General features: G+C 39.9%; 1 protein-coding gene across 8 annotated transcripts in view; it reads right to left on the minus strand.

Moving 5' to 3' along the window:
- Positions 1-19,350, minus strand: part of TMEM117 (transmembrane protein 117) — a 442,663-nt gene that overhangs the window by 23,053 nt on the left and 400,260 nt on the right. The window contains exon 7 of one of the 8 annotated variants that reach the window (XM_074375004.1): positions 2,610-2,739. The exons of the other annotated variants lie outside the window; for them this stretch is intronic. Coding sequence (XP_074231105.1) covers positions 2,737-2,739 — 3 coding nt within the window. The 3' untranslated portion in view covers positions 2,610-2,736. Of the gene's footprint in view, positions 1-2,609; positions 2,740-19,350 lie in introns of those variants that run through there. 8 annotated transcript variants of the gene reach the window in all.

The raw sequence follows: 19,350 nt of genomic DNA on the forward strand, positions 1-19,350 counted from the left end.
TGTTACTGCTCCTGTGTCTGTTCTGGCTCTACGCATGCTGCCAGGAATGGTCACATTCAATTGTCTGAATGACTAATCTCTTCTGTAGGCTTTATAGGAAAATTAATTGCATACTGTCAAAAGAGTAGATATTGTCCTTGGTAAAATTTTTATTTAATATTGAGGTCATTTTTCTCTGTGAAGAAATAATAATAGTGGCTATCAGTGGGTAAACGTGGTTCAATATAAAAAATTCACTTCACAAACAATGGAGTATGAAGTCGATCTAAATATCCCACGGGTGGTTGATGTAAAGAGCTTCTAGTTTTTCTTGCAATAAGTTAATTTCTATTTTTATAGTTTTTTGCCAAGAATGGCTCATGGAGCATAGTTTCTAGTAGAAGACAGACCAGTCAACCAGCAAATAGCAATGTAATATGATGTCAAATGGTGATAAAGGCTCTGAAGGAAGTAAAGCCGGGTAAGGGGCTGGAGAATGGTGACTTAGGGGTGGGTGCTAGGTTGGTTAGTGGACAGAAAACTTCTTTGAGGCTGATCTTTGTGCAGAGCACTGATTGGTATAGAAGAGCAGGTTCTGTCTATCTCTGGAGGAGAAGCAGACCAGCTAGAAGGCAGAGCAAATGCAAAGGCCCTGAGGAAGAAATAAGATGGGTGTGTCCAAAAACCTCAACAAGGAGTGTGAGTGATGTGGAAAGTGGTAGGTTGGCAGTAGGGAAATAAAGACCGGTTCAAAGACGGCTGCAATATTTTAGGTGTGAGATGATGGTGGTTAAACAAGGTTGGTCAGATGTTCAGATCAAGTTGTATTTCAAAGGTATCACCAACAGAGCTTCTGAATTTACCAGCTGCTCCAGCATTTGGTAATTGATAGTCATCACTGACTGAGAAGGGAGTGTCTTGGGAACCAACACACTTGGAGAAGATGGGGAAGTGGGTAGGAAGTCCAGAGATCTATTCAGAACACGCTATTAGACATGAAGTGCAGGTGCTGTGCAGGCAGTGGGGAAGCTTAGGTGAGGGACCAAGGCTGGAGATGTGCATGTGGAGTCAACAGTGCGCCTGCTGACCTAAAGCCACAGACCTGGATGCAGTCACCTAGAAGAGGAGGGTAGAAAGCCAAGGGAAGAGGGCCAGGGACTGAACGCTGAGGCACTCTGACCTTTACAAGTTGGAAGAGGAGAAGCCAGCAAGGAAAATAGAAAAAGAATGACGTACATTATAAAAACAGGACAAAGCACATCCTAGAAACCAGGTGAAAAAAGTGTTTCGAGAAGGAGAGAGTGATCAACTTTGCTGAATGAAGCTGAAAGTTTGAGTAGGAAGACTGAAAATCCACAGGATTTGGCAGTACGGGGGATGCTGATCTTGGTAAGATCTTCGAGGTCCAGAGGAAGCTGATATTGGGGACAAAGGCCTGACTGCAGTTGATTCAAAAGAAAGTGGGAAGTGAAAAGTAGAGGTAATAATTATAGAACTCTGATGAGGAGCTTTGCTGTTACTGGGAACAGAGTTGGAAGGCAGTAACTGGAGAGAGACTATGATTCTGTTCACTTCAAATACATTTGTTAGTGTAAAATAAATTCAATTTTGGTAGAATAGGGGACACTGCATGAGACCTGAAATTTCCTTTTTATATTTTCAGTAGCATCTGCAATGGCTAATGGTGTGCACCAGCGAGGATGCACTGGCTGTTTACGGCTGGTGTCCATCCTGGTTAGTCAATACCCCACGGCACCAGCAGTTACATATGCTTTATAAATTTTTTCTAAAGTAGTTAAATATTTTGACCATCACCTTTATGAAGTCAAGCTTCATAGCTGTTTTTCTGAAAAACAAAACAAAACAACCCTAGGGTAAGTTCATTGTGTTTGGAATGCAGCAGACTTTTAGAAACAGTGGGCTGGACCCTTGCTGCTCTGGACCCAGTGTGGCTTCCTTCTGTTTTCATCTTTCTCAGTAAAGATAATCACAGAGTCTCTGCCTCTGACCCCCACGGACCACGCAGTGAGAACACAAACAGAAAGTAAAACCTTTAGAGCAATGGATTTGAACTACCAGACGTCCCATGTCTTTCTTCAATGAGTTTTAGGTCAAGAGTGTTTATCCTCTGAACTCTAGAGAAAAATTATCAACCCTCAAGTAAGAGAGCAAAGACTAGGAAAATAAGATATATAGGGGCAGGGCAGAGGGATGGAAAGGATGAAATACATTTTGTTGTTGAAGAATTATACTCTCAGTGAATTGAAAACTTTTCTGAAACTATTTTTAGTCTGGAGGTCAATGGCCAAGAAGAACCCAAAATGCATTGTTTTCCTTGTTGGAAACCAATGAGAGAGACATTCTGTTACCCTCAGGGTCCTTTTGGAAAACGAGTTTACATGCCGGAGTAAAGAAGCCTTACATGGGTGTTAGCAGTTGCCTGTCTTTACATTGACATGGTCCATTCAGAAAAGACTTAGGTGACTAGTGGGCTTGGTTTATAGAGTCCACATATCGTTAACAGAGTGAATGTGCAGTCGATATTTATCACAGAAGTTCCCAGTAACTCATTCAAGCTCCCCACAGGACAGTGTCACACTATTCAACTAATTCGACAGTTATTCAATGTGTGCTATATGCAAAACATTTATTTGCAAAGCATATCAAATGGTATTAATAAACTATGCTCTTCCTTTTGCAGATATAGACCATGAGGGTCAGTGATATCACAGGACTCTTCCCATATCATCCAACAGATCACTGGTAGGGAAAAGAAAAGATGACATTCAATCAGTGTCCCCAGAACTGTATTTCAGATCATCCCCCTTATTGAGAATGCTATTTAGGAAAAAGAAAACCCTGTTAAGGACACTGAGTATATTTTAATGTTCTATTCAGACTAAGCGAACTCATATTTGTCAAAAATTTGCTCTGTGTCAAGCATCTGATCCACTGTAGACCACATGCAAATATATATGGTAAGTAAGCTTTTTCTCAGTTTATAAGGGAGTCAGCTGAGGCTCAGAGAACAGTTGAGTTGCTTGCCCAGTGCTGCACAGTGGGTGCCGAAAGGATTGGTACCCAGGTCAGTCTGACTTAAAAGACATTTTTATGCACCACATCAAGGTTTTTTCACTTTTTTCCATTCTGCTCTAATCTTGCAACTATCTTCCCACCTAAAAGCTAATTGTCATGCCAATGTGTGCTTCTTTTTGATGTTAACTTACATCTGTAATGAAAACTTTCCTTTTAGTGGTATATTCCAGCTCATCTTGAAACAATATTTTCTCAGAATTATTCTGGTACCTGCAGCACATGAGAAAGAAATCCTAACTTCATTGCAAAGTGGAAAAATGGCAGTGGATCTATGTTCATCCTGCAAGTCATTGACAAAGCCTGCAAAACATGCAGGCTGAGGTGCACATTTAACTCTGGATGGTTTATGACCATCTTAGAAATTTTACTACCAATGCATAGATTTGGCTCTAAACTTAGAATATTTCTAGTAACGAATACTATCTCCCCACCTTCTTTGCACTTTGGATTTCTCACCTGAGGCTATTTTTCATCATACATAGGCACCCTGGTGGCAGACTCCTATATCATTGCATCGGAAAACAGGATGGATTGGGGGATGATTTAGTGCCCACTAGTGATGGCTATCAAATTCTGCAACTTCCTCAAAGGACACAACTTCTACATTTCTTTGGAAGTTGTATGACAGTGAGATTTGTGCTGCTAACACATGGTGGCTACACATATCATTAAAAGATAAAAATTTATATTATGTAGGTGACTCAAGACAGAGCAAAAATACAAGACGAACTATAAGGACAATATAACACATGTAACATATATTATCCTTAGAGTTCTCTTTCTTGTGTGTATATATAATGTAAATAATATATACAATGTCATGTCTTTATATATAATATAAATAATATATATAATGTAACATGTTTATATATAATGTAAATACTATATAATGTAACATGTTTATATATAATGTAAATACTATATAATGTAATATGTTTATACATCATATAAATAAAATATGTACACTTGGCATAGATCTTTAAAGAACTATTTTATTTTATCTCAAGTCTTCTTTGTTCTATATGTTAGTGAACTAAGTTACTGTGTTACCGGGAGCCCCTCATTCCAAGGATTAATTCTTCTTGCTCATAATTATGACAGGTAGAAGATGATACAATTTCCATAAATACAACATTATTAATAATCTATTCAAAGCCTTTCTTGATATTTGATTTTAAACAATTATCAGTGTAAACAAACTGAAAAGCACCTCTGTCACATGATGGTGGTGACCCTCCATATACTATCTCTGTGTAATATATCAGATTTCTAATGAAATGTGTCATATTTAGAAATATTACAAACAATATCCTTGAGCATACGTGGAAACACAGCAACAGCAAACTTTGGGAAGGTGATAAAGATGATCAGAAAATAATTTTCTGCTACCTCAAGACATTTCTCATAAAATTTTTATTCATAAAAATTGGTAAGCCTATGGTTCTGAAAATTGACTTTTAATGCACGGAGAAGCTATATGAAAGCAATCATAAAAACTAAACATAAAACATAAAATTTTGCCTTCCAGCATTGGATTGTACTTGGTGAGTCATAGGTAAACGTGAAATTATTACATTTGCCAGTCGCCAAAGGCTTTGCTTTATGGATATCTGAAACACATGGACATAAATCAATTAATATGTTATTTTTCCTGTATAAACCCAGGTGCACTTGATTCATTACCTCTCACTAGAGAAGTTGGCAAATCAACATCATTATGAAACTTTTCAGGCAATAGAGAATCTTCAGAAATTAGTTTTCTGAGAAAGGTTCCAAATTGTGTTACAAAGTTATGATGTGCCCCACTCCCAATTCAGAGGTACTAGGACTCTTAATATTGCACTTCTCTTTTAAATAATAAATCCACTTGTTAACAACTATACGCAGATTAAAAACTTCAGCTAATTGTGGATCATTTGCCTTTCTGTACAGACACATGACGGCCTCAGCCAGGAACGTGGGCTTCTACCGAGCTCCTCTTTGGAAACAATACCTACGCAGAATGTTTGGGTGTTTCAGTGTGAGCACCTGCAAGACATGCTAATTAACGCAGAATCGGTGAAAGATTCCAATTGTATTTCCTGAGACTCCACTACGTACAATGTGAAAGAATAATTAGGATCATGATTATTTTTCTGTTTTTCTTTTTCAAGTCAATGGTTTATGATTTAGCCTGCCCTCACCGACAGTTATATAACATGATCAATAGTGCATTCATGCTATGATCCCAAATAAAGAGATGCTCCGTAAAGTCATTTAAATGTAAGGAGATGAATTTCCCTTTACTCATATTATTAGATAGTCTGCTTGCCACACCTCCAGCCACGCACCGTAAATGACGAACTGTTACAAATAACCGCAGCCACATTCACTAAATGAAACAGGCTCCGCCCCAGCACAGCTATTTACAGGTATTTGCTTACCTTATCTTTACAACCGCGGTACGCGGTAGGTTTTCTTTTTCCCATTTTGCAGGTATGGAAACTGAGGTTCAGAGAAGGCACCTGACTTATCCACTATCATACAGGTAATAAGTGGGAGAGGAGGCGCCAAACCCAGGTCTGCCCAGCCCCCTATGGGGTGTTCTTTATATTGCACTTCGGATGGTGAATAGGAATTTAGCACATCCTGCCTCTAAATGCCCTATGACGGTCTTGGTTTACCCGTTGTTTTGTCTGTCTCATGGAGCCTGAAAAAAGCCAATAAATTGTGTGAGATGTTTGGCCACCATTGTTGGTTTCTTTTCTCTACTTCCTACTCTGATTTCCACAGTCTTTTTTTTTTTTTTTCATTAAAAGTAGATCTTGCTTCCACCACCACCATTTCTAAGCTAACACTTGTTCTGCTGTCCTGGCTAATAGCTAATCCTTTTCCTTAGCTTTTTTCAAAAAAAAAATGTATTTTGTCTTTTTCTATCATGCTACCATCTTTTATTTGCTAAATATTTGTACAGTCAGCAATTGGTTGTGTTGGCCCCTCTACGCAGCATTGACAATACAGCAATGAACCAGGGAGATCTGGTTCTAGACTCTGCCTTCGTGCACTTTACAGTTTGAATGTAGCGTAAACACACACAGAGAATAATTCCAGAAAATAATTTCAGAAAATTAGCGCTAAACAGAAAATAAGCCAGATGATTGGTTGGCAGAAGCTACTTTAGACAGGGTGAGATCACTATGTGGATTAAAACCTCTCCAATGAAAGGTACCAGGTGCTCTGATACATGCTATGGATGCAACAGGGACTAGAACAGACGACAGTCATCACTATCAAGTAGCTTAAGTCTAGAGGGGGCAAAAGATGAAAGACTAGTGTCAATTAAATGAAATGAGAGGTAGTAAGTGCTGTGAAGGGAATAAACTGAAGACTGAGAAAGAGAGTAACAAAGAGGCCACTCGGGGAGGCATCTTGGAAGAGGTGATACCTGATCTGAGAACTGAGAATGGGACTGATCCAGCCACACAAAGAGCAGAAAATACTGTGCAGAGTAAGGGCGCCATTCTCTGCTTTATGCCTGGTACCCTGCCGGGTCCTAGGAATACGATGGTGAACAAAAGCCTACGTGCACTACGATTCCTGGGAGCTTCTTACAGTCTAGTGGACAAGTTGGACGTGAACCGAATAATGATGGAAACAGACCTCGATCTCTCTGGGCCGTGCCCCTCTATCACTCACCCAACCATCACCCTGTCACGGTTTGGGGAATATGTAACTCTTCTTGGCTACTTTCCTCAGTGCCAACACCAAGGAATCCTCTGTCATGGCGACATGATACACCGCTGCATGGTGTTCATTAACTTTTCACATTTATGTGCTGATTATATGCTCCTTGAGGGTACACGTCTTTATATTTCTCTCAGTCCCCAGCATAATGCTAAATATATAGTAGGAAGGAAAAACTATTCAATTGTTTAATTATTCATCAATATTTGCAAAGTGCTTACAACATGTCAGAAACTGTACAAGGCCATGGGATACCAAAGATCTAAGTCAAAATTTAAGAAACTCGTTATGTAAAGAAAAAGTAAAAAAATTAAACAGTACTTATAGGAAAATATGAAAGCATTATAACAGAGGCATGAATCAGGTCCTCAATAAGAATGCGGCTATGAACCCTGGGGTGCATGTATCTTTTCAAGTTAAGAGTTTTCTCCAGATATATGCCCAGGAGTGGGATTGCTGGATCACACAGCAATGCTATTTTTAGTTTTTAAAGGAACCTCTGTACTGTTCTATGAACCGTGCTGAACTCTTTTAGATTTTGTTTGGTGTAACTTTTGATCTCTCCAAATCTGAATGACAGCGTTGCTGGTTAGAATATTCTTGGCTGTAGTTTTTTCCTTTTCATCACTTTGTATCATGCCATTCCCTTCTGGTCTGCACAGCTTGTGCTGAAAAGCCAGCTGACAGCCTTAAGGGAGTTCCCTGGTATATATGATGCTTTTCTCTTGTTGCTTTTAATATTCTGTCTTTATCTTTGACTTTCCCCATTTTAGTTACAATGTTCCTTGGCGTGGTCCTCTTTGGGTTCATCTTGTATGGGACTCTCTGTGGATCTGGATGTCTATCTCCTTCTGCAAGTTAAGGAAGTTCTCAGCTATTATTTCTTTAAATCAGCTCTCTGGCTTTCTCTCTCTCTCTCCTCCTCTGGGACACCTATAAAGTGAATGCTAGTATGCGTGACGTTGTCCCAGAGGTCTCGTAAACTATCCCCCTTTTAAAAAATTCTTTCGTCTTCTTTTTTTTTTTTTTGTTCAGCTCTGTCTCCCTGTTCACTGATCTGTTCCTCTGTGTCATTTAATCTACTATGGATTCCTGCTAGTGTATTCTTTACTTATTTTATTTTTTTATATTATTCTTCAGGTCTGTTTGGTTCTTCTTACAGTTTCTAACCCTGGTAAAAAGTTCTACCTTCTTACTGTGCTCACCCGTTCTTCTTCCAAGTTCTTTGAGCACCTTTTTGATCATTACCTTAAGCTCTTTATCAGCTAGATTGCTTATCTCCACTTTACTTAGTTGTTCTGGGGTTTTGTCCTGTTCCTTTGTTTAGAATATATTTTTCTCTGTCACTTCATTTTGCCTGATTTGCTGTTTTTATTTCTAGGTACCTGGTAAGTCGGTTATGTCTCGTGATCTTGAAGACGTGGCCTTAGGGAGGAAATGTCCTGTGGGGCCCAGCAGTGGTCACCAGAGGTACGTTACAGGGGTCTCCTCTATGTGGGCTATGTGGGGTCCTCCTGTTGTGGTGGGTTGACCATGGTGGGCAGTGCGGTAGGCGGGCTGGTCATTGGTCTGAATGGGTTGCCAGACCCTGCCTTGTGCGGAGGCTGCCAGCTGCCGGTGGGCAGGACTGGGTCCTTTGGCTGCACTTCCAGGGGAGTCCTGGTCCTGGAGCAGGGCTGCTGGGCCATGAAGCAACTGGCTACATAGCCCTGGGGAGTTCTGGGGCTAGTTCTGGCCCGCCTGTGAGTGGAGCTGGGTCCTGGGGCGGCTGGCTGCTGGTTGGGGCGTCCTGGAGCTAGAGTCAGCCTGCTGATGGGGGGGTTCATGGGCAGGGAGGTGTCTCGTGGCTGGCGTCTGCCTGCTGTCAGGCAGGGCAGATTCCTGACATGGCTGGCTGTGGAGTCTGGCTGGTGACAGCCTGCTGGTGGGTGTGGCTGAGGCTCAGGGCATCCCTGGTGGGACCAACCTGCTGGTAGATGGGCTGTGTCTTGACATGACTTGCTGTGGGACTTCAGTAGCCCTGGGGCTGATGTCTGCTGGCTGTTGGGTGGGTCATGGCCTTGGGTGCTACAGGGCTGGTGTTCACCCTTTGGTCCTGGGGTCTTTGGCTGGTCCTGGGGTCAGGGCCCAGAGGGTTCAGAGCTGGTGTCAGCCTGCTGGTAAGTAGTTTTGGGGCCCAGGGGTCTCGGGGCTAGAGCCTTTTTATTTCTAAATATACCATGTTGGGGTATTTAGTGATATGTCTCTCTTAAGTTTGGATTAGTGTTTCTAAAATGGTGGAGTTGCTCTGAATGTTACAAATGGATCAAGGCGTTAACATGTATGAGATTTATCTTTTCCCAAATCCACATACTGATGCTACTGTAAACAACCGTGTGTGTACAGTGCCTGAAAACTGTATGAAAATCCTTTTACCATTTTCATCCAGATGTTTAACAAATATTGTCTCTTATTCTAATAAATATATTATCAAATTAAAAAAAAAAGATCTGATAGGTGGAGCTGTGTCCCAGAGTCTTGGGCTGCAGAATCCTGGGGCTCCTGGGGTTGGCGTGGGCTAGCAGGTGGGCAGGACTGGGTCCTCGGCCCTCTGGTGGGTGGGGCCTAGTCCTATGGCAGCTGGGGGGTCTCAAGGAATCTTAAGGCAGCTGGCCTGCTGGTGGATGGGACTGTGTCCCTGACGGGCTAGCTGTCTGGCCTGAAGTGTCCCAGGACCGGTACTGGCTGGATGGTGGGCAGTGCCTGGTCCTGGAGCTAATAAGCCAGAGAGCGGATTCCAAAGTGATGCTCGCCAGCACCAGTGTCCTTGGGGTGGGACAAGCTCCCCAATATGGCTCCTGCCAGTTTCTACGTCCCAGGGTAAATTTTAATTGCTTTCTGCCTCTCCAGGAGGCTTTCCCAAGGTCAGCAAGCGGGTCTGATCCAGCCTCCTTTCTAATCACTGCATCTGCCCTGAATCAAGGCACATGTGAGATTTTCTGCGCTCCCCGTAAAAGTGGAGTCTGCACTTGCCACAGCCCCCTGGCTCTCCTCCTGAAAGTAATCCGCTATCTTTTAAAGCCAAACATTCTTTAAATGTTTGGGTTTGGGGAGACTGAGGGCTCAGTCTTCCCGGCGTAGGACTTCCAGGCTGCCGAGGACCCCTTGTGGATGCCGGACCCCTTGCTCCTTGAGGGGAGCCCCTGAAAATGTAATTATCCTTCTGTTTGTGGGTTGCCAACCTGGGGCTGTGGATCTTGACTGTACTGTGTCTCCACCCCTCCAATCCATCTCACTGTGGTTCTTTCTTTATATCTTTAGTTGTAGAAGATGTTTTCTGGTAGCCCTCGAGTTTTACTCATCTCTCTGTAAACAGCTGTCAGTTTGCTGTGCCCCTGCAGGAGGTGAGCTCAGGGCCTTCCTACTCTGCCATCTTGGGCACGTCACCAGGTCTTCTTTTCCTGTAACATTTTGACTTAAGTCCTATTTTTCCCAAGACAGAACCTACTTGCTAGAATATGCAGTAAAATAGAAAATGCAGCCCATAGAACTCCCACAATGTTCAATGCATATAATTTGAACACCATTGCTAACGCTATAAAAACAGGAATGGTTTGTAGAATTTCTGTGAGCTAGTAGAAATGTTTTTGGTGTCCTACATAAACCTGAGTCAATCTGCAACATTGCTTTCAACCATAAAATGGATAAAAATGGGCATAGGAGTTAAGATCAGCAAGAATATTGAGAAAAGTGATTAAAACCTCAAGATTCCCAAGTCCGCGGTTAAGGCTGTGTGCCTCATTCATATTTAAGCGAGTACTGACTTCATACTCCAGTCATCACTTAGATTTATTGCCATTTGGAGTAACATCAGCTAGGCAGTTTCGCTGCCCAGTATTTACATCACACATCAAGATTTTTTAAATGTTTACCTTAACCAAAGCCAATATTTTTTATCCTTGACTCTTGAGGTAATTACTTTGGTAAATGACTGGGGCATAAATCAGATAACCATATAACAACTCACCACTGAAAACAGTTGTGCGCATTTCATTGTCCCCAATGCCTCGATAATTAATAAGAAAACTACAATCTTATTTACCTCCCTGAAATGGAACTTCTGGTGTTGGTGTACACACACACACCTAATTATTTTCAAAGAACATTTGACCATGAAAATTAAAAACAGGAGGGTAGAGAATTTACCTGTTCTATCCCAGTGAATCTAGTTTCCTGTATCTGGTACAAATGTATGTTTTCTGTGAGAGTCAACCTTCTCTTTTTTATCTATTTCACACTATCAAAGTGATTAAATTAAAAAAGACATGATGGAAAATAAAATCAAACCATTTGTTTGTGCATAAACAAAAAAATGCTTACTTTTTAATTTTTAAAGTGGCTGTTTTGCCAACTTATAAACATAGCTGGTCTTTAGATAGATTTATTTTCTTATTATTTCTTTTTCTCATTCATATGCTTATTTTGGAATCTGTTTCTGCAGTCATGCTCTAATATACTTATACATCCATGTTAATCTGATAATTCTACATGTGGAAATCTTTCTGCCGAGGAAATAATTTAAAATACAAAAAATCCTCATGCAGAAAGAGTTTCAATTTATTGTTATTTAATATGGTGAAAAAGTGGAAACAACCTTATAATAGAAGAGTGAAACAAATTATGGTATATCATTCCATGGAAAATTATACAAGCTTCTCAGAATTATAATTATGCAAACATATATTGTTAAGTGAAAAATATAAAATATAAAATTAAATATGCACTGTAAGTCTAAGTGGAATCTATATACGTAGTAAAAAAAAAAGCCAAACATAAAACTAACAAAAGATATGAAGATAATAGGCCAAATTTGTTCTGTTCTTGTAGTAAAATTACAGATGGTTTAAAAAGCCCTTGCTTTTCAAATTTCTAAAGTGTTCATATATATATTTTAATTTTGTAGTAGCTACAAACATCACACTCTAGACACTTCCACATTTTTGAAAGCCATTCCTTATTTTTTAAAAAAAGCTTTAATTCTAACATAGTCAATTTCTTTCTTTAAACTCTAACCTTATATCCTCTTATAAATCTTGCTTTTATTCAGTCTTGCTTTTATTTACTTTTGGTTGAAGCAATTCCTTTTCAGTGCTGGGTTCAAAGGGGATATAATATTACCTGCCTTCTCTCAATGTCCCCAGTGGGCTGTAAGATTTAATGAGATAATGTCCATGTAGCACTTTATGCTCCTTAGAGAAAGGTGCTATATAAAAACAATGCATTATAATTATTTATGTTATTATAAAACCCACAGAGATATTAGAGCTACAATTTAGCACAAACAGACAGTGCTGGACTCAATCCAAGTGCAGGCTACGCAGTGTCCCTTAATAGCAAACTAGAAAGCAGAAAGTTGCTCCTAGCTCTTAAGAATACCAAAATGCAAACCCCACTTCTTCTCAATGCTAAAAACAGGATGCTTTGGTTTTCATGTACAATCTTCTAAAAATCACAATGTATCATTTATGTTTACTTGATAGACCACTCTCCCTGTCTCTGCTTAGCTCCAGCTGAATACATTCACAATTATTTACGGGAAATAAGTTTCCAGAGCCAGGGTTAAAAGTCAGCTATTACTGATTATTAAAAATCATCAGATGATCTGAGGAACTGTGCACTGATGAAGAATGACAGAACTTCGGAATTGAATTAGAGGTCATTTAGTATGGCCGCCCCCTACCTTATGCACAAATCCCCTATCCAGCCGCTTTCAAGAGGTCAGCCACTTTGTGAGCATTTCTAAAGAAGGGACATTTTAACTTCCTAAAATAATCTCTGACATTTAGAATATTCTACTGTACATTTAGCCAGATCCTGTGCTCTGATGGTTCTGCTTTCTGAAGCCACACTAAGTGTCCTTCTTCTGACTTGTCATTTCACTGGGCTTCTTCATTCTGTCAACAATTATTCTGTAGCCATTGTGGAGGCCTCTCGTGAGGCTCTGGGGACACAGAGGACTGTGACATTGCTCTGTCCTAGAGGATCTCACAGTCTAATAGGAACATAGACACCAAGATAGAGAAATAATCATAAACAAGGTAAGAGCTATGATGCAGGTAGGAAGGAAAGTGCAAGGGACAGAGAAGAGGAAGAAAGTAATCCTGCCCAAAAGCATTCAAGAGGGCTTCCCAGAGGAGGTGATTTTTTGTCCTCTGCTGAAAAAATGACTAAGATGGCTAAGATTCTGCCAACTGAAGAAATTGCGAAAGAGCATCAGAACAGATGTGAATGGGCCAGGTTTGTGCAGGGAGGGGTGAGAAGTTCAGGGTGGTTGAATCTGAGTGCTAGGAATGAGGCAGAGAGCCCAATATCTGAAGGTTTCGTTTCCAATGCTTCCAAGATTGGACCGTATGCCACAGGCAATGGAGCCAACAGAGATTCTGGAGCTGGTGAATGGCATGACCAGATCTGCCCTTAGGAAGATGACGATAATAAGAATGTAGGTAGATTAATGCCTAGAGTGGGGAGGGTCTCATGTTAAGACATTACCATTAAAGTCTAGGCAAGACACAATGAGGACGTACAGTACAGTGGGAGGAAGGCAGCAGTGAGGGCTGAGAAATTAACGACAGCACTGATGGCAACACGCGGGATATGAGAACCAAAGGTATGGGGGAAAAAAAGGTGAATCCACCCTCCCCACTTGAGAGATTGAATGGATGCTGACATCATTAGCAATGACCACAAAATACAGGAAGCAGAGCAATGTAGGGGAGAAGGGTAAGGTAATAAACAGGTTCTGACTGTAGGTATGAGGTTCCTACAGGTTATGCACAAGACAATGGGAAATGTGGAGCTGCAGCTTGGGAAAGAAGTCAAAGCTGGAAAGAAACCAGAAAAAAAATATTCCGAATTAAATAAACGGTGCAAAATAGAGGAACTCAAGTTGAATACCCAGTGAGGCACCCCTTATTCTGTTAAGTCTATTATTTCTTCCTAAGATGCCATTAACACCATGAACTCATTCAGAAGACAAGGATATATGTGAAATGGACAAAAGGAGCTTAATTTAAGGCCACTTTGCTCTTTCATAATTTTACATTTGGGTTTAGTTCTGCTGTTTAACAAGCGCAGTTCTTTTCCTTTATCTGCCTTCCATGTCATCTTGTAATTTGTCATTCTTTTCTCATCCTATCATATGAATCTGTCTTTCCCAAGACGCCTCCAGAGGAAAAATCTTGAAAAATTGCCTCATCACCCCACGCGCACACCCTACGACTGGGAAGTTGACCAGCGGGTCTCACAATTGCACGTGAACTTGGTTTGCTCTTTTACCAAGTAGCATCTCCTTTTCCTTTTTTTTTTCTGACTCACAATAGATATCAACCACAGATGATAATGTCCATGAACTTGCTGGGAAAACCCTGGAAAGCCACTGAGGATTCTAATTAGCCTTTGTGAAACTGTTTGCCTCCGCTGCTACAATTGCTGGGCTTGCCCCCAGCTAACCACTGCTGTAGGTGTTTCTGATTCTGCTTCTTCCCAGGGTCAGGTCTTGGGCTGATGCAGCCTTCTTCCTGCTCTGTGCACTCCATTCTTCCGGTGCTATATATAATCGACTTCCATCAAGCTCCTCTGTGTCAACTTTCTATTCCCATAGGATGGATTATTTCCCCCAATCCTCCTAGGTCCGTTATGCAAATGAACTCTTGGTAAGCCAGTCCCCTAGGACTCTCCAGACATATCTGATCACACCCGATTCAAGGCAAACCCAGATTGGGTGATCATGGATAAGGCCACACTAGTGGAATAACCAGAATAGTCTCTGTAATTTCCAAAACAGCCAATGCAAAGAAAGTATCAAATCAAACAGAACGAAATCTCTTTCTGTCTTAGACTTTCATTTTGAGAAACTCAAAACACTACGCATGACTAAATGCAAATAGAAATTTGATCGTTCTAAAGCAATATCAGCCAAAAGATAGAGATTTCCAAACAATACGTAGAGCTGAAAAGGCCAACTTGTCTAAGAGGAACTCATTTTTCATATTATTGTGCATCATTTAATTTTTACAACATCATGCATGAAAGTTTAGTTACCTCAGCCTTTGGAAATAATAATAAAAACAGTACCATATATCCATTTACTTTGGGTCTGCTGATTTTATTATTCTTAATACTAATAAAAAATTATATATATAAGTATGCTGGCCAGATTAAATCTAGTTTCATGCTTTTCCCGGTGATTATGGCTCTGCACAGAATTTTCAAAAGAATTGAGAAGACATAAAATTTCTTCCTATGACTAATTCTCTTTATAGCTTAATACTAGTAAAAATTGTTCCCCAAATTAAAAGCACTCAACTTTCTTTTCAATAAAATGTTCTTTTTTTTTTTTTTACAGTTGTTAGTTATCATGCATATATGTCTGTCTTAAAGAAGAAATGAAAGGGAAATTGGTAAGAAAAGTAAATGAAAATGAAAGGAAGATAAATCTGTTCACTAGCCTCCTATATGACCCCAATGCAGAAAAGGCTTTACTGAGGGCGCCTGCTGGGAAATGCAATTTCAGCTTTTTTATGCCACGGTGATATATCTACCAGTGCCAATGCCAGCGCTGAGTTGAGAGCAGCAAAATCACCCTAAGAGCAGTTCAGTTTTCAGAAATCACTTGGGGTGAATTGTCCAAAACGCTCTCAACTGTACCCTAATTGCTATAAACCCCACTGGATTCTGACAAATCCAACTGTTTGCTTTGAATTTTTAAATAATTTGTATTAAAAGTCCACAAGCAATCTTATTCATTTCTCCCTGTGCAACTCAAATCAGATTTCTGCATTAGAATTTATTTGTAGATCTTGAGTGAATAAAAAAATTATGTCAGACAAATCTGTCCTGATAAAGACAGGCTATTCTCAGCAATGAAATACTTTCAGAAGAGACAGAAAATAATTTTGAGGGTTTTTAAGATGTCAATGACATGTGTGGGCATACATTTTGGATAAGAAATGGATCATTGAAAACATAATCCATTGATTGGCTACTTATTTATCTGTCCTGTATTTTGGAAATTCCTTGTATTAAGGAAATATCAGTTTCCTTAAATTGACATTTGAAGGCAAGCTCATCCTGATCTTCCTGGAGTGCCATCTTGCTTCTCCTGGATGAATTAGAAGTACCTTGCATATGGCAAGTTGGCAGATTTTTTCTTTCTCCTCTGCTACATTGTAATAACTTAAAGGCAAGGACTATGTCTTATTCATCTTTTATGTTCTCAGTGTCTGATACAGTTTTGAGAACGTAGTAAGAGGCAAAAAAAACGATGCATGAGTGAGCAAGTGGGTGAATCTATTCTGTAAGGCAGCTGCATTTTCCTCAATTAGGAAAAAATGACAGACTAAGCCCCTGGGGAGAAGGATGCTATTTCCAGAGAGTGCTCAGAACTTCTCTGGGACCCTGAAAAGCAGATTCCAGAATGTATTCTCACGTGGAGTGACAGAGACCAGCCCCATCCCTCTGAGGCTGATCTAACAAGCAATGCTGATTGTCATTTTGTGATTAATCGTGGATTAACAGTAGAGGAACAGTACAAGCGCTTAGAAAGAAGAGCTTGCCCTTAAACCAACAGAGACGAAACGAGTCTAACTTCCTCCATTGTGAATTCTGCTAAAGCACCCAGACAACTGGGCTTCAGTTTCCGCAGCTGATAAAATAACGACCTCATTCATATTTTACCCAACGGGTGGCTTTCTTTTTACATGTGTTTGTAATGAAGACATTTACTTACTGTTTGTTCAAACAACAGAAAATTTGTGTAACAGAGGCCCTGAAGAAAGAGTTAAATTGATTTATTGTCTATGAACTTTCACAGACCAAAGTTAAACACAGATCTGCGAAAGTTTGAAGATACTCCATCACACTTTATGATCTAAGCCTTTGAAAGAGATAAGAGGATGCATCGCTGATATTAGTCTGTAGTATATTACGAGGGGCAAAAAAAAAAAAAATGCAGTTTGTTTGAATTTTTGTACCAGTGGATCTCTGTTAAATGTATCTGTTAAAAGTGGATCTGTTAAAAATGTATACTTGATTAATAATAGTAATATAGTTTCAGGACTCACTGTGATTGGGAAAGGCTTTCAACTAAAGAATTTTAATTATCTCACTGGTACAGGACTCAAAACCTGGAGATACAGATTAGGATGCAAAGGAATCAGCTCTTTAACAAAAAAGCAACACTCTTTAAGGATGGGAAAAGAGCGAGCCTTGCAGAGAGAAATAAACTCTGGTGGGAGAAGAGGGCCACTGTAATAATCCCAATGCTTTTCCTTCAAGCTTCCTTCTATGTCTTGTGGTTTTTTGAGTTTGGTCCTTCCGGACATCAGCACCTACTGCCCCAAAGATACAACAGCCCCCTTTTCTTAATTCAAAACCAAAACCCACAATGAAACAAAATGCTTTTCCCCTTGTTCTTTTTGAATATAACTAGGTCTAGAATTAACTTTCCAAAGAAAATTTAAGGAAAAAAATTTAAGCTATAAACACAGGAAATACAAAATAGTTTACATATATATACATATATAAATGTTTCTGAAACTGCAGTAATTAATGCCATCACCTACAAAGCACTAAGAACCTTTTATCTGGTCTGTTCTATTTTAAAGTACGCCTTGGTAATTTCTGAGATATCTTTAGTGCTAAATAATGTTCTTGTTTTAGAAAATCACCATAAAAACACTTTTTATAGCCTCTCAAACACATCAACTCCCAAAGGTCCCTCTATTTTTGTTTGTTTGTTTTTTTTATCGCAATGCCCACATAAGATTCTAACTAGAATCTGAATCAAATACTTTCTGTTACTCCTTTGGTCCTTGTTTGTGATTAACTCTCTTAATGACACATAAATATATCCCTCTGAGGCCATAGTGCCCAGTCCTGACTCACTGGATTCCACCCTTACCAAGTTACTTCAATCACTCTGCAGTGGAGATTCAGAAACAGGTTTTGTTGTTGTTGTTGTTGTTATTGTTTTAGCTTAGGAGGTTCTAATGTGCAGCTGAATTTGAAATCATTGCTCTAAGAGCTGAATATAGAAATGTTTACAGGAAAAATTCTGATGATAGGGACAGTGAATAATCTTTGACTATGTCTCTGAGTTTTTTTCCTGTCATTTTTGATCCTGTGATTGCTAACTAAGTCTCGTAAGAAAATCACCTCTATTGTTAAGCAAAACAGAAGGTTCCCTAAGAGGGAAGGGATGTTTTACTTGAAGATTGTTACCACCTTCAATTATCTTGGGAATAGAGCCAGATATAAGAAAATTAATTAGTTGCCTCGATGATTGTCTATGCTCACACATGGAGGATTTGGGGTTTATAATGTGAGAGAATGTCCTTCATAACCAAACACATACTACGCAACCACTGAAACTGTGAGGTTATGCAGAAAGACAGGAATCGTTCAGAGACACTAATACCTTTTTTCCTCTGTGAATACTTAAGATGTAAGTGCCTTTTAACCCAAGAGTATTCTTGGGAACACACCAGAGATTTTCTGACTCAATCACAGGTTATGAGTTTTCTGGAGTTCAAATTTATTTCTACATCTTTGTAGCTTAAGTAGAGGTTTAACATGCATGGCTTTGAAATTCTTCCAGAATCTGTTACCTATGGGGAAAATTTCAAACTTTTAATTTAGAAGACTATTCACCAAGGAATAAAAGGTCGTAGGATAGGTAGGAATGATTTAATTCCAAGATTACACAATGGAAGGAACTAATTTGTGTGTGTGTATGTGTGTGTGTGTAAAGACAGACTAGATAAAAATCATGATGGAGAAGACTGAGGAAAAATAAACTACATTCATCTATCTAGACAAATAGCAAATCAACATCTTTTTCAGAAGAAAAGCAATTAAAATCAACTCTGGCCCCCAAAATGATCCCTTCTCCCATGGCATCCCACAGAGGGACATTCTTTCCAATGATATGCTTATTGACTACAACCAGCTGCAAAAGGGCAACCAATTCAGTGAGCTGGAGATTTTACTCCTATTTGGCCCATGGCATCCTTCCCCATGTTGGAAAACTCATTGGTTAAAATCCACATAGATTGTCAACTACCGAGTCAGCACTCAACTCTGAAATCACGCTGCTGACTCAGATTGTGCTCTGAAGGGAATGGGGCAAGGAGGGAACAAGTCAGCAACGGATGCCAAAGAGACACACAGTCTGGGAAACGAGGAACCAAGCGTGTCCTGCCGCATGTCGTTGAAGAGACAAACAGATATATGAGTACTTTGTGGAGAAAAGGAAAAAGAGGAGGAAGGAGACAGAAGGAGAGAGACCGAGAGAGAGACTCTGCTGTGTATTTTGTGGCCTGCATGCTGCCTGTGTATTTTGAAGAAGAGATTATGTGCACTCACACTCTGTATTTTGAAGCAGGATGAATGACACCCTATTTATCTGCTTTATGAATTAAGGACAGAATTGGCATCATTCTGCAGGAACTGAAAGTTGTGCAGACAAAACAATTTAGATCCACCTTTGCAGAATATTGCGAGTGGAACACATCC

This window comes from Camelus bactrianus, chromosome 12 (assembly GCF_048773025.1).
Source record: "Camelus bactrianus isolate YW-2024 breed Bactrian camel chromosome 12, ASM4877302v1, whole genome shotgun sequence".
In the NCBI taxonomy this organism is placed as follows: domain Eukaryota; kingdom Metazoa; phylum Chordata; class Mammalia; order Artiodactyla; family Camelidae; genus Camelus; species Camelus bactrianus.